At 39.0% G+C, this 15,249-nt stretch overlaps 1 protein-coding gene across 1 annotated transcript in view; it reads right to left on the bottom strand.

The window, feature by feature from the left end:
* Nucleotides 1–15,249, bottom strand: part of ascc3 (activating signal cointegrator 1 complex subunit 3) — a 245,725-nt gene that overhangs the window by 46,782 nt on the left and 183,694 nt on the right. Inside the window, 9 exon segments of the mRNA XM_020621661.1 lie at nt 481–601; nt 3,424–3,569; nt 4,370–4,536; nt 4,788–4,873; nt 6,164–6,384; nt 8,911–9,079; nt 9,227–9,325; nt 14,417–14,571; nt 15,214–15,249. The exon segment at nt 15,214–15,249 is cut by the window's right edge and continues 34 nt beyond it. Of these exon segments, the coding sequence (XP_020477317.1) occupies nt 481–601; nt 3,424–3,569; nt 4,370–4,536; nt 4,788–4,873; nt 6,164–6,384; nt 8,911–9,079; nt 9,227–9,325; nt 14,417–14,571; nt 15,214–15,249 (1,200 nt within the window).

Raw genomic sequence — 15,249 nt, 5'->3', positions numbered from 1 at the left:
AAAAAATTCGTGACCCTTGTTTTTTTTTTAAGTTGACGTATTTACGTGGTCAATGTAGTCGATTATGTCGACGCGTCATTGCAGCTCTAAACATATCTTTTTAAACAAGCTTTTAATGCTTAACTTGTTTTATGTTTTTTTTTTAGGCTTTTATTTTTTAGTTTTTCTGAGTGGTGTCAGACTGGACAGGAATTATGCTATAGTTCAATGAATGTATGTGCCTGTCATATGTTTACTTAGTTGACTCTGGTTTTCTTTGATTGTATAGGCTCTAATTGCCTTGATGTAGCACTTAGTGCTCTCTGAGTTGGTAAGTGCTTTATAAATAAATTTTATTATTATTATTATTATTATTATTATTTGTTGCATTCGTGTGGACGGCAAAGTAAGAATTTCATTGTACAGGGAAACACATTTCCTAACTGTGCATATGACAAAATAAACGCTTTGAACTTTAAACATGTAGATATGAAGCTATACCTTGGAAGGTGGGCTTGTTCATGCTGGCCATGCGCGGGCAGTAGTGTTGTCCTGGGAAACCATGGATGTGAACTTCTAGTGGCACAGGGCGAACAGATGGACGGAAGTTAAACAAACCCACCTGTTACACACAGACGAGGGTGGAAGAAAAAGAAAAAAGAGGAGATTTAATGTGAGCAGCTGGCAACTGAAGCCCCATCTGGCTGTAACATGAACGGTCTGTCATTGTCACTGAGGCACAGAGCACTGGGCCACTACGAGACTCTGCCGTGTTGGGTTTAACTGTTGATGTGTCTGCTGTGTTTATTGTGTCATAAGGTGTTGCATTGTTAGGTGTGCACTGTGTTGAGGACTGATACATGTCTACAGACATCTTAAAAGCCTGGATAATGTACAGTATTTGGCAGCTACACATCTAGCAGTTCAGTCTAAATAGCAGGCAGTGGATGGCAGACAGCCAGTGGGGTTTGCCAACACTGTCTCTCTGCTGCCCTGGCAGCAGAGCAAAAGTCAAGCTACAATATTCTGAAATGTGTGATGATAAAAATATAGCCTAAGTGGAGAACACTTAAATTAGTGGATGTAGCCTCTGCTAGCAGCCCCTAGAGGTTACAGTGTTCATAAGACAATCTGAAAAAAACAAAAAAAACAACTGAAATCACAACAATCTGAAAATATTGGATGGACTAAACATAAAACTGTACAATCTGTAGAGGCATATAGTAGTGTAGTTTAGTAGTAGTGTAGTGGGGCTAAAGTTGCAGTTTGTCCTGCAGGATTAGTAGTGCTGGGGAGTAACTAGTTACATTTAATTAAATTACAAAATAAATGCTGCTGTTATCAGTTACATTGCTGAGAAAAAATATTTTATCAAATTACAATCACTAATCAAAATGTCAGTGATTACAAAGGGATTACATCTAAATATATTCTTTTCAAAGCTATACATATACAGTATATACATACATATACTGTATATATCTATATATAGATACACACACACACACATTAATGCACAGAGTATATAAGAAACATTCAATCAGTTGCTTTGCACTACAGTGCCAGAATACCTTCTCCTGGCATCTTTCCTGACATTGTGGGTCAGCACTGGGACAGATTTAAGTGCAACACCATCAAGGGTAGGATGGCTTACAAAGAGCTGTCTCTACATCTAGATAGGCTCCATTCCTTTGGTAGTATGAGCTCACATTTTGACTGTTGATTTTGATTGGTTCTATTGTTTGACTTCGTTTCGCATCTCATCTGCCAATCAAATCAGCATGCATTGCTCTAAGAGCACAGTTGCTTAGAGTCTAAGCAACCCAAGTCTGCCATGTCTGGCTGTGACCAGCCAACAAGGCCAGTGCAGGTGGCCATGTTGTGGGACAAGTGGTGGAAATTTAACAGTAGTTTCCTTCTGAAACCAATAAAGGGCTTTAACAGTATGGACAGAGTAAAGCTTGTTTACCAGTGGTACAAATGCTGTCAACATCAAAATGTGCAATGCAAAGCCTGAGCAGACATCTACAAGAAAGTTAATATAATTGCAGTCACTCAAAAAATAAAGTACCTCCCGCCCCACCATGTTAGTCACAAGAAAAAGTAATGGTTCTGTTTCATCGCTTTCTGCATAAATTGGTGATGAAATGTGATCAGATCTTCACCAAAGTCACAAGTATCAACAAACACCAATTCATCACCAATTTATGCAGAAAACCAGGAAATTGTAAACATTACAAAAATTACGTTTTCTTGCGATTGTAAACGAGTTTGAGATGCCATTTAGCTCTGTACTTTGTTCGCTGCCCATCATGGAGGCTGCATATTTTTGGGATTTTTCAGCTTTATTGCACAGCTTAAAATACTTGTTAGAAAAGTAATCCAAAGTAATAAGCTACATTACTTTGGTGAAGTAATTAAAATAGTTACATTACTTATTACGTTTTACACAGGGAAACTAGTAATACGTAACCGATTACATTTCAAAAGTAACCTTCCCAACATATATTTAAGTGATCCCATAGACTACCTACAGTTTGTGGGATCACTTAAATATGTAAACATGTACATTAATGCACATTTTTGCATAATGGTTGTTGTAAAATGAAGAAGGTTCACCCTCTGCAGTTGATGACTGTGCTCAATAAACTGACAGTCAGATTTTCATATTTCATATTATTTTGTGTACAAGTGGAACTACTGGACTGAGATGTTGCCAGACACACCAGTATTCATCTTTTGGAATAATAAAAAAGGTTTCAAATGCTTTTCAAAAATGTGATGGTTATGATACACAAATCGTATTTTTGACATCCATTTGCGCCAGGTACTGTAATATAGACAGCTTTAATCCTGAGATAATGGTTAAAGCAAGGAAAAGCATGATCCTGGAACCAAAAAGCTATTAATAGCATATGATGTTGAGAATGGACGATAAAAAAAGAATGTCATGATAATCAAGGGCAGTCCACAGAACTCAGCTTTTATGCACTTTTTCACATGGGCAGACTGGCACAGAAATCAATTCACATGAGCAACTGATCTGCTACTGATATCAACCTTCAAAGACATATTGGTCATATTATTTCAATAAGCCTTGTATCATTTTGATGCTCTTCTCTGCATCATGCTGACAGGCCAGATGATCTATCCACATCTGTGCAGTGACAGTCATTCTTGATGATCAGAACTTCAGCATGACATTCAGATAAGCTGCAGATGATTCCAGGGAAAAGCTACAACTCTAACTGTAGACCAAATGCATCCGTTTATCTTAACAGCTATTATTACGAACACTAAATCAGGTATAAAGAAGCAAGCATAAAAACAAAGGTTGAGAAGATAACAGGACTACACTGACAAAGAATTCTTAAGCCGTGTTCTGATAATTATGGTAAAATACTAATGCTGTTGTTTTGCTCTGGTGCCAGGATGGATTCTGACCTGTCCGATTCCCAGCCAGTCTGCGAGATCTCGGGCGTTGGCCAGAGCTGTGGACAGGCCGACTACTCGAACACTCTTAGAGGTATGCGAGGAGATGAAGTTGGTCCTGGATACAATCACTTCCAGCACTGGACCTCTGTCCTCACCTGTAAACAGACAATAGTACAGTCATAGAATGTTATGTCTTAGTGCCTTCACAGTGGCATGGGTTTTGTGATATGAAAAATCTGGATTTGGAAATACTAGCATCCAACAGATATTTTGTATAAACACTCCTATTCTCCTATTCATTCTGAGTACTGTGAAGGGAAAGATGGTATGAAAATGATCAACATTTTGATGAGAGAATATTAAACCTCTACTGTTGAGCAGGGAGTCAGTACTTTACCCATGCATGGTTGTTATGTATGCTACGTATGAGATCTCAGAATTTAAAAAAATTTGTCCACATCACCTCATTCAACTTTTTCTCTTGCTGTATCTTGCCAATTCCTATACTTACACACAAAAATGGCTATTTTTGGAAACATAACCAAGAACACCAACAGCAATCGAGAATAAAACTGAATACTGGCAAAAAACCACTGGGCAACAGCTTCAATCCATTTCAGTTAAACAAGCAAACAAAAAAACATGCAACTTTCCCTTTGCGCATTGTAACCCTAATTTTGAAAAGTGCTATAAAGATGTACTTACTCCTTTTAAAAATGTACAAAAAATGTATTAATAATTAATTAATTGATATATTAATTTAAAAAAATAAATGAAAAAATTTAATTCATTTTAAGATAAGCCTAAGGGGTGGCTGTGGATCACGAAATGGGTGAATGGTGTAAAATCTCCTGTAAAGCGCTTTGGCCAGTGCAACACACTGTGAAAAATGCGCTATATAAATACAGTCCATTTTACCATTTAAGGTTGTATGACCTTAAAAATGATTCATTACCCAGCAGGTGTATCTCATCGATGATGAGAATGGCTACTTTCTGAACGTAGCTTCGGTTCTGCCAGCTTCTGCTGACTCCATCCCACTTCTCTGGTGTGGTGACGATAAGGTCAGCCTGCGCTATCGCTCTCATGTCTGGAGTCACATCACCTGTCAGTTCCACCACCCTATACACAGATTAAGATAAGGAAACATTTGAGCCTGTTTATTTCTGTCATTATTCCTAAATATACATGTTTTTTTCCCCAAACAAAACTTTTTCTAAGATCTATTATGGTATAATTTCAACTGTACCTTCATTAATAGCATCAAGTTAGACGTGAATACACACAAGACTTTGTCACAACTTTGTAAACCTGGTGTATGACAGCAGTTCATACCAGATAGATGAGGGTAACGTGTCTCTGTTTTCACTTACTTCTTTCCAAGTTTCTCCTCAATCCTGATCTTCCAGTCCTCAATCCTCTCTCTGACCAGGGCTTTCAGAGGGGCAATATACACCACCTGGCCAAACAGCAACAAATACAAAGTCATTAACAAAGGGAAACACTGCCAAGTTTATCTTGGCTTGATGTAATTTGTAACTATATTACCACAGCATCCCATAATGCATCATATCTATGACACAAGTTTTCAGGTGGTGGCTACTATACTGAGTCATCAGTGATTTTGCTACACAGTGCACTATGCCATGGAAAAGCCAAGGCAGATAGTTTTTCTAGGCTTGTCAAAAAACAACAACAAAAATGAAGAACTCCACACACTTATTTTCTTCAAGTATTCTTCTTCTGACTGAACCAGTTAACACTGTAAACCAGTGTTGTCGATTATTAGTACTACAGGTCTATATAGCTACTGTTTCAATATGAGGGTCCATGTATGGTATCTTGAGTATCATGCTTACATATATGCCTATGAGCATGCCAAGTAAGGTAGCCAGAAAAAGCCATTGAAAAGCAAACAAAAATTATATATATTAACAAAAACTGAGCTTATCAAGCTACAATCGATTACACTTTCAAACGGATACTGTGACACATATCACTGCATACTACAGTCTACTTGGTTTGCTTTATTTTTGTTTTATTCCTTCCTTACTGTTAAATATTTAGACTACATATTTTTGAAAGACAATAGGAATACACTAATTTCACTTTCTTGAGCTCTGATTGCAGATTTAGTTTTTTTTTCTTCCATACACAGGAACCTTAAGCTAGTTTATTTTCCCATAGAGGTGTTTGACAGGTTGTCCTTATTGCAGTTTAACAGTTCTGATCTAGCCATATGAAATTAATTACTTTGCGAAAGACATTGAGAAATCAAGTGCACATACTGGATGATATACCAATTAGGGGCTGCAAATCAGATCATAACTGACTAGATTTGATTGTTTCCCTGGTCTGTTTTTCATTTTTCTTAATAGGCAGCAGAAAGAATGATTAGTGGATTAAAAAAAACCCCTTTGCAACAATTTATTAACAGCACACTACTGCTTGTGACCTCCAGTCTTGCAATAATCATTAGGTGGACCTTCATGTTGATGTCAGTTGTGCTTGATGAGAAATACTGGATTAAATGGCAAATTCTGTCTACATTTACAGTTTATTAACACAGTTTTCTTCTAAAAGGTTGAACAGATTACAGTCTTGTTCCTGGTGGCTCTCAGTTTCTTAGTAAACTGCACTAGATACCTAAATAGACCAATAGAAAAGACAGCAACAAGTCAGTACATTCCTTCAAAAAAAGTTCCCTTTTCATTTCAACAGTAAAACAGATGAAGTTAGCAAGTCTAACCTTCGAGGCTGGATACTTGTTGAAGACTCGGAACATGGCTATCTCTGCTGCAATGGTTTTTCCAGAGCCAGTTGGCGCCCCCAGCAGGATGTTAGTGTCTGTGTGATACAGTGTGTGGAAGATCTGTGTCTGGATGGGGTTGAAGTGAGTGAACTTGTACAGGCTCTCATACTCCCGGCAACCCAGAACTGTCACAGGCAACGGCTGCAGATCCAGCAACTCTGACAGGAACAGAGTAATGGGACAAGATGTTTCACCAAACCACATTCCTGTTAGCAAAAAGTAGGCTACATAAAAGAAAAAGAATAGATAGATGACAGACAAATACTTTATTGATCCCCAGGGAAATCACAGCACACCAAAATAAAGAAATGTATAAAAATAAGTTTAAGTATAAAAACGGGAATAGAATATGAGTATAGACATACAAAAAATTATTAATATTGAGTAACGTGTGCCAAGCATACTTTATACATAAGGCCTATATAATAAAGTAAATGTGCATAAAGTACCTGTGTGCAAACATCAATATGTGCAAAGGTTAAAACACTAAGCAGTGTTGTAGGATAATGTCATAATAAGTGGGATCGTAATATTATGGAACTGAGTAGTGACATCACATGTCCATGTCCAAAAGTCAGATCAGACCTCCTCACTGGGAGCAGCTGAAGAGTTGTATGGTCCAAGGGACAAATGACTGCTTCAGTCTGTCTGTGGTGCAGAAGAGAGACAGCAGCCTACTGCTGAATGAACTCCTCTGCCTGGTGATGGTGCTAGGCCGAGAGTGATAAACGGTGTCCAGGACGGACAGCAGCTTACTGAGGGTCCTCTTCTCCACACAGATGTAAGAGAGTCCAGCTCTGTACCCACTGCAGAGCCAGCTTTCCTCACCAGCTTATCCAGCCATGAGGCACCCCTCTTCTAATGCTGCCTCCCCAGCATACTACAGCATAGAAAAGGATGCTGGTGATGACAGACCCCAGCACCCTCAGAAAGTAAAAAGCCAGCTCTGTCCCTTCCTGTAGAGTGCACCCCCTCAATGGACACCAGCTTCAGGTGAGGTTTGGGCCTCTGGACGTCTACCTTTTGTCACAACTTTGTCACACAGTCTACCTCTTTGGCTTTGGAGGTGTTAATATGTAGGTGGTTACACTTGCACCATGCCACAATTCTTCCCCAGGCTCCTGTACTCTTCCTCCTGTCCATCTCTGATACACCCCATGATTGCAGTGTTGTCAGAAAACTTCTGCATGTGGCACGACTCCGAGTTGTATTTGAAGTCTGTGGTGTACATCAAAACATCATATGAGGTATTATCTGTTGGAAGAATGGTGTTCATGCCTTCAGTAGAATCCAGAGACAAGATGCTGTTCTGGTGGCACGTGGTGGCCAACACCTAACTAACACTTATATGTTTGGTTTTCCTTAAATTTCTCATCCATCTGTATCTGTCAAGAACTTAAATTCCAGGTGACTTCACCTGTACCTTGAAAATAAATAGTTAAAGTTATGGAAATAGTTGATTTCAGCTTTACACCTAAAATGGAAAACTAATTGTGCTGGACATGTTAACAAATTCTTGCTCTTCACACATCCAGAACACAGGGAAACATTAGGATTCATTGGATTCATTAGCACTGTGACCTCTCCCTCCCCTGCTGTATTACTCTCACATTCCCTCTATATGTACAGTAAACTGCCAACACTGGTGGCAGAAAAGTGTAGCACAGAACACAAAAACACAACACCATGTGTGAGGCTACCAACACTTTCTACTGAAAATACAATTTGTCTTATTCCAATAATACATCATCTAATAGCATATGCAATTACACAGATTAACCTATTACTGGAACGTCCAGCCTCATCAAGATTCTTGGCTATGTGAAATATGGCTACAAGGCAAATGTTTTCTTACCATTATATCAAGCTTCACTTGAGCATAGTGCTCATGTTACTAAACAAGGGGGTGGTGTTGTCTTAATCTACAAGTTTGTTTTCAGTGTAACCTCCAAAGTTGATATTGCACTTAACTCTTTTGAGACTCTTGTACTAAAACCATATCCATCAACTACACAATGCTTTGTCCAGGACAACAGATTCCAAACAGCATTAAAGGGTTCCTTTAAATTAAGGCGAATTATGTGCTTATTGACAATGAACATTTCTCAATATGGGCAGGGAAAAACATGATCTATGTTTTTGTCATCATTTGTCCATAGTCAATCTGATCGCCAGTTGACACAAGCCTACTTACTTTTGCTAGTAAAATTTCGCATAAAATAAAAAAAACAAATCAAGAAGACTAGTTTTTCCTGTGATCACTTGGACAGATCTACAGGACTCAACAAGATAAATGTATATAAAACAGTAAGAACTTATTTCACTTGCGCTTACACATGTATAATACAGTAGGCATAGGGGACACTTTACTACAGTAATGAAGACTTTTACTGTACATTTTGCTGATAAGTGGACTGCACCTGTGCAGTTTTTCTCTACCTTAAGGGACAAAATGATTTAAGATTTGCCTCATTCATCCATTTACACTTACAAACTGCTGGTAATAGAGCTGTACACAGCAACAGTAGTAGAGCTGTCATGTAAGACCTGCCCATCGGGAACAACTTGGGATTCAGTGTCTTAAAAAAACTTTGTTTGCAGCTTATAACCGCCACCCCATACCACAATACTTTTCCATTTGATTTTAAACGCAGGACTGTGTTTTTTAGTGTGAGTGTGAGTACCAGTGTGGGGGGGGTGTCTCTCAGGTAAGATGAGGTTCTGGAAGTTGATGATGCAGACAGTCTCAGCCCCAAGCCAGCGGTCAGACACTGCCCTGATATAGTACTGGGAGGGCAACGGCTCAAAGATGGGGATGGTGAACACTATGTGCTGAGGCTCTCTTGTTACCACCTGGATGGAGGAACATACATGGATGCACACACAAATAAAGTTACAGGACACAAGGACACACATTAATAATGATGTCCTCTTTGAGGAGCCCTGTCCCATCAACTGAGATCCAAGATTAAAAAAAACAAAAACAAAACAAAAAGTAACCTGTTTTTTTTGCAGGAGGAAGTACTCAGAGTGGTAGATGTGATCACTGATGGGATCCTCCACCCATAACCACCATGGCTCACCTACTGACCCATGGACCTGAATCAGCAAAGGAAACACAATTTCAATCAGAGCTTCTAATAAACAGGCCTTCACACTGGTGTTAAATTTATATCTAAAAAAAAAGATGTACATACCCACACATACAGTTCCCTCAGAAGATATACAAACCCCCTCACTTTTTTCACACTTGTGTTGTAGATTTAATTTTAAATGGATATGATTGCCACTGTAACCACTAGTCTACGGTGGGTCCCAAACTTTTTAGACCACAGCACCCCTTCAAGGGAAATTTGACCTGAGACACCCAAGCCCCAGTACAACAGTATGTATATATTTAATATAATATGGACATCGCTGGATACCTGTCTGTTAAGCCTTTAGCCAGGTCTGAGTCTGATTTTATTTTTATTGATGAGCTCAGATATAGTCATCTCTAATGACGAAGCTGTGTTGAGGACTGACGTTTCTTTGAGCTTTGGTCTCCATGTCACATTTAACCATTTCTTGCCCCTCCTGAAAAACTCTCGAGCTGGACTGTGTTACATTACTGCCGTGGTTCTCAAAGTGTGGGGCGCGCCCCACTAATGGGGAATTAAGACACGACAGGTGGGGCACAATGAACGGGGAAAATTAGAAATGGATCATTAATACAAGTAAATTAAAACATCAGTTCGGGGCCCGGGAGAAAAAAGTGGAACCATAGTGCTACAATAACAGTTTACTGTTGGCATGTTAACTGCAACTCAACAATATAAGGACACTTTCACACAGAGGGCCAATAGTGTATGTAGTAGGTATAATAACGTAAATGGATAAATGTGTTACATGGACCACAAAAAAAAACAAAAAAACAAAAAAAAAAAACAACTGGTGATTCTGTGCACACAGACAAAACCAAAAAAGCCCATGATGAAGCCCATTTTGCGCTTGGATTCACTGTGGGAATGGTGGGGGCAGAGGAGAGACCCATGTGTGTCTTGTGTCTTAAGCCGCTGGCAGCAGACAGCATGAGACCAAACAAATTAAGAAGACGTTTAGAGACGCCACACCCCAGTCACATTAATAAATCACTCGACTACTTTAAAACCCAGTGCAAAAAACTACACACAATTGTTGAGCAGCTCATTCTCCCTGCTGCTGTAGACATGGTGGTGATTATGCTGGATAAGAAAAGTGCTGCAAAATTGAAAACTATCCCTCTGTCAAACGATACAGTTGCACTTATATTTTATCTGTTTTGAACTTGGTGTTATTTGATATTTCAATAAATTTGATATTTTAAAACTGGCCGATTTCATTATCATTTTTATGGCAAGTGGGGCTTGAAAATTCGCCCACCCTCTTAAGTGGGAAAATGTTTGAGAACCACTGCATTACTGTGATAATGCCCCACCCCCCATCATGTGCTCCTTCTACCGGGGCACCATTGAGAGCATCATCACTGGCTGCATCATTGTGTGGTACGGAGCCTGTAGTGCCTCCTGCAGAAGGACCGTGCAACGCATAGTGAAAACACCCAGCAAGATCATCGGTGCCCCTCTGCCTTCCCTCACGGACATTTTTAACACCCGCCTCACCTGCAGAGCTATCAGCATTGCAGATGACACATCCTATCCCGCACACTCCCACCTCAGACTCCTGCCTTTAGGGAGAAGGTATTGGAGTTTTCAGGCGCACTCCACCAGGCTTACAAACAGCTTCATACTCCAGGCTGTGAGGATGCTGAACACTGTCCATTACCTCCTCCTCTGGACTGTGACCCACCACAGAACATAAAAAGACTACCTCTGCTGTTTTGCACAAACTCAGTGCATTCCCCCTTCTTGTTATATTACATGTAAATCTGCTGCTGATGGTCATTTGCACTACTGTCCACGTGCATCTCGATCTCACAACCATCTGACAATCTTCTTGTTATTATTTGCACTACTGTTACTGCCTGTACATGGTTTGAGTCATAGCCTATTAGGTTGTACCATTTAGTTTTATCCTAATTACCTTAATTTAGTTTTCTTATTCTATTTTAACTCCACTTTTATTCTATTTTAGTTTCTTAAATGATATGGCATTCAATACTAAGTGAGAGAGAAACGGTATTTACATTTTCTGTATGTCCTGCACAATTGACAATAAAAATCTTTGATCTTGATAACCAGCAACAGGGAGCTGTCATTATCTGTGGCATAACTGCACATTAAACAGTTTTCTTAATTTTCTTGTTTATTGTATTTTTTTTTTTCAATTAGTTTGAACATAATAAATTAAAGTGATACCATTCTAAATCTGGTGAGATGTTATTACAAACCTGCAATAACTAAACAATGATAATCTTGCCACACACTTGACCTGTTCTCATAGCACCCCTGGGTGATGTGACACCTATTTAGGGAACCACTGGTCTATATTCAGTAACCCAATGACAAAGTGAAAACATGTTTTTAGAAAATTCGGTAAATTTATTAACGAAAACTGAAATCTCTCATTTGCAAAGTATTCAGATTCAATAATTAGTTGAAGCCCCTTTGGCAGCAATTACAGCTTCCAGTCTTCTAGATCATGTTCCCACCACAAACCGCTCCAGAGGTTTTTTGGGGCTGGACCAAGATCACATCCAGTAAAGGGGCAGGGTGCAGTTGTTTTGATATACACTTTGCTGGGTGGTGTTTTGTTTTCCCACATCGAGGTGGGAAACAAACCAGTTTGATTCAACTGGACTAAACAAGGCAAGTTTGACAATGTCCTGAAAATAGTTTTAAACCCTAGTTCTTACCTGTGCTGCAAACCCCAGCTCATTTTTGTCCTAAGGTTCTGTGGGTGTTAATCCTCCTGTGGTTTGGCTTAAAAAATATGTTACCTTTTGTTCACATTTGGTAGTCTGGACTTGTTTAACTAAATGTTTTGGAGATTGTTAATGACAATGAAGATGGTGTTTTCAGTCACTCCAATCAATGAGTTCAATCTAAGTTTTATTTCAAAGTACAATGTGAGACACTGCTGGAAGAGGCAAAAAGAAAGTACAGCAAATGCTACATCACTGTACTTTCTGTGAGCCGGTGTTTGTGTGCATTTGCCACAACAGCTCTTTGAGAATAACATTTGGGAGAATACTGTAGCAGAGGGTATTTGAAATGTGGGGAAATTAAAAAGCTAACATTTTAAAATCAAAATACTCCTAAAGAACATCAGAAGTGAGCATTTTTGATACAATACACAAAATAACCAGTCTACAAAATCCACTGCCAGGAAGAATATCCTCAGTGTTGTGGCAATCTGCATCATGAGTGAGAGTGGATTATTTCCTTGGTGCCATGGGGGAGGCACCATGTGTCAGCACATGTGTCCTGGCTCTGCAGTCAGATCAGCGCTAAGCCAGCAAGTGTTCCATTACCACTCTCCCATGATTCCAGCGTGCATCGCTAATCGGACATAAACATTCATCTTCAGCCATCTTCATATTCAGCCACACTACTATGAGCTTCCTGTTCTGCTGAGATTCCATAACAAACTTGGGACTAAGCTTCCCATGACTTCCTCCAGCCTGTTTGCCCACTGTGGTGGGACATACTGGCGAGCACTGGAAGCATTCTAGTTCTCCAGGACAAATGGAGATTTTATGGCTGTAAGAAGAACAAGGTAGAAAGAGCTGCTCTTGTTTTGTCCATTGTGAAAATTTGACCATGGTTATACTAGTTGTGTCATTAAGTAACTTTGGTGTGTATGCCCAACAGACAGGGAAGGAGACAAATGTGGAATTCACAAGTTCAGCCAGCACTGGCCCTGCAAATCCCCAGGAGGGTTAAGGGTTACGTGGCCTTTTTTAATACAGTGAATATACAGTATATTTGGTATACATTTCTCACACCCTGAGCAGCCCTGGCTCAAAATATGGCTCTGAAAACTAAAATGCTAAATATACAATTACTGGTAGAAATCTGTAGCATTGCAGAGGCAGTGATGCAATATTTAGTGGTGTCTGTTTGATGCAGTGGGTTGTGTCCCGATTTTAAACAGTCCATTGCTCAGCTGTTGACTAGATTTATAACAACTATTTGGCATCAGTTTCAGTTTTATGCTGACATTACATTTAATTATTTTGAACATGCAGGTGCATCTTTAAATGTAATACTTAATGCAGCAGTACCTTTTCTGTCTAAGGTCTGTCCTGCACATGCTCTCTTATAAAAAGTCAATCAGAAACCTTGTTACCTGTATACATGACCAGGAAATCAACTTTTACATCCCAGTGTCTCTGCTTTGTTTGAAGAATCCACATTTTTAAACATATTTGGCTTTGTTTTGACTTTTCTTGCTACAATATAATTCCATGTGTGTTATTTCATAGCTTGGATGTCTTCGGTATGGTTGGGGTGGATGATGGGCAAACCAAACACATGGCCCGTCACACCAGAGACCAACATTCATATTCAGAAGCCTGTCTGTTGTTAGGGTCAGGCAAAAAAGCACTTTGGTTCACATTAGGAAAGAACAGGAGCAGTAGTGGTTAAATGTAAATAAACATGCTGTGTCTGAAATCATAGTTAATTGTTTTGTATTAAACTAGACTATAGTCTTTTCCTAAGCTTAGGCAAGTGTTGTGAGTGCCTACACATAACCGTTCCAAATATGTAAATTAAAACACATCTTCATGTTAACAGAAAACAATCTGGTTGCAATTATGTTTCCTATGAAAACATATTTGCTGTTGGATATCAGATGGTTGATGGTTCACATGTTTTTTACTGGCAATTCACATACATGTGAAAAATAATACACATACATATAAAAATATGTCAGTGTGTATACAGTATATTCAAGTCTCCCTCATAAAACTACCATCTTAAGGACACAGAAAAGGCCTTTATCATTTTAAGCCATCTAACTTCATTTTCATACAAAATTTTTTTGAAGGGGAGACATATTTTCTAACTGTAGAGGCAAACAAAAGCACTCAAATCTTTTTGTCTGGACTGTGACCTGTGTCAAGTCTCAATACATTAATCATATGGAGACTAGGATTATGACATGTAGCCTACTATCAATTTAAGTTTGCCGCTTCAAGCTATTTCAACTTTAAAGTGAAGTAGACAGCACCAGTATGGCTGCACTGTATATGTCAATCACATTTACCTGGTCATTCCAGTGAAAGTCAGGGGTAACGATGAGACGAACACGTAGGACGGTTCGGGTTATGGGCTGGATGCTGGCCTCCATCGTGATCGAGGGGATCTGATGGACGCACTGTTTGACTGTTAAGCCAATGTTGACATGGTGCAGCATGTGACCTAGGAACAATACAATACAATACAATACAATACAGCTCATGAATTCCATCAGTTAAACATCAGAGTCATGTCATATTCACCACTCTGCTGCTTTGAGTTTCTACTTTTAACAAAAACAAATTAATTCTAATCACTTAAACTAGGATGTTCTTACTATTCTACTCTTGCTGTTAAGCTACTGTCAGTGAAAATCAACACTCCCTGCAGTTGTTTCACATTAAAAGGAGAGTGAGTAACAAACCCCTGAGCCCATGTAAGTCACGGGCTTTTAATGTTAAAGCAGACTTTGAGGGTTCATTTAAGGCCTCATTAACTGTAGCTAACTGCACCAAGTTAATGACTGAGAACCCCATAGCATCTGTGTAGTGAGTATGACACTGCTGTTGCAGTGTACTAAGACTGTGAAAATGTACTGTACATTATCCTGAATTTGCCAAGACAACAGGTCAACATGGTCACTGCGTTGAGTTTGCATCAGCACCAGTAAAAACAAAGTGAGAGAATCAGGATAAACTCTTTCTATAATAAAATAATAATAATAATGGTAATAAATACCAAAAAAGATATACATTTTAGGTGTTCTGTAATTTATACAGGCTGAATACATATACACCAGTAAAGCTGGGATTCAGTTGTTTTTACCAATTTCATCCTTCCTCATTTCCTTTATTTTGTCCA

The sequence above is a fragment of the Monopterus albus genome, unplaced genomic scaffold, assembly GCF_001952655.1.
Source record: "Monopterus albus unplaced genomic scaffold, M_albus_1.0 scaffold264.1, whole genome shotgun sequence".
Lineage (NCBI taxonomy): Eukaryota > Metazoa > Chordata > Actinopteri > Synbranchiformes > Synbranchidae > Monopterus > Monopterus albus.
This window is presented reverse-complemented; position numbering and strand designations above follow the sequence as displayed.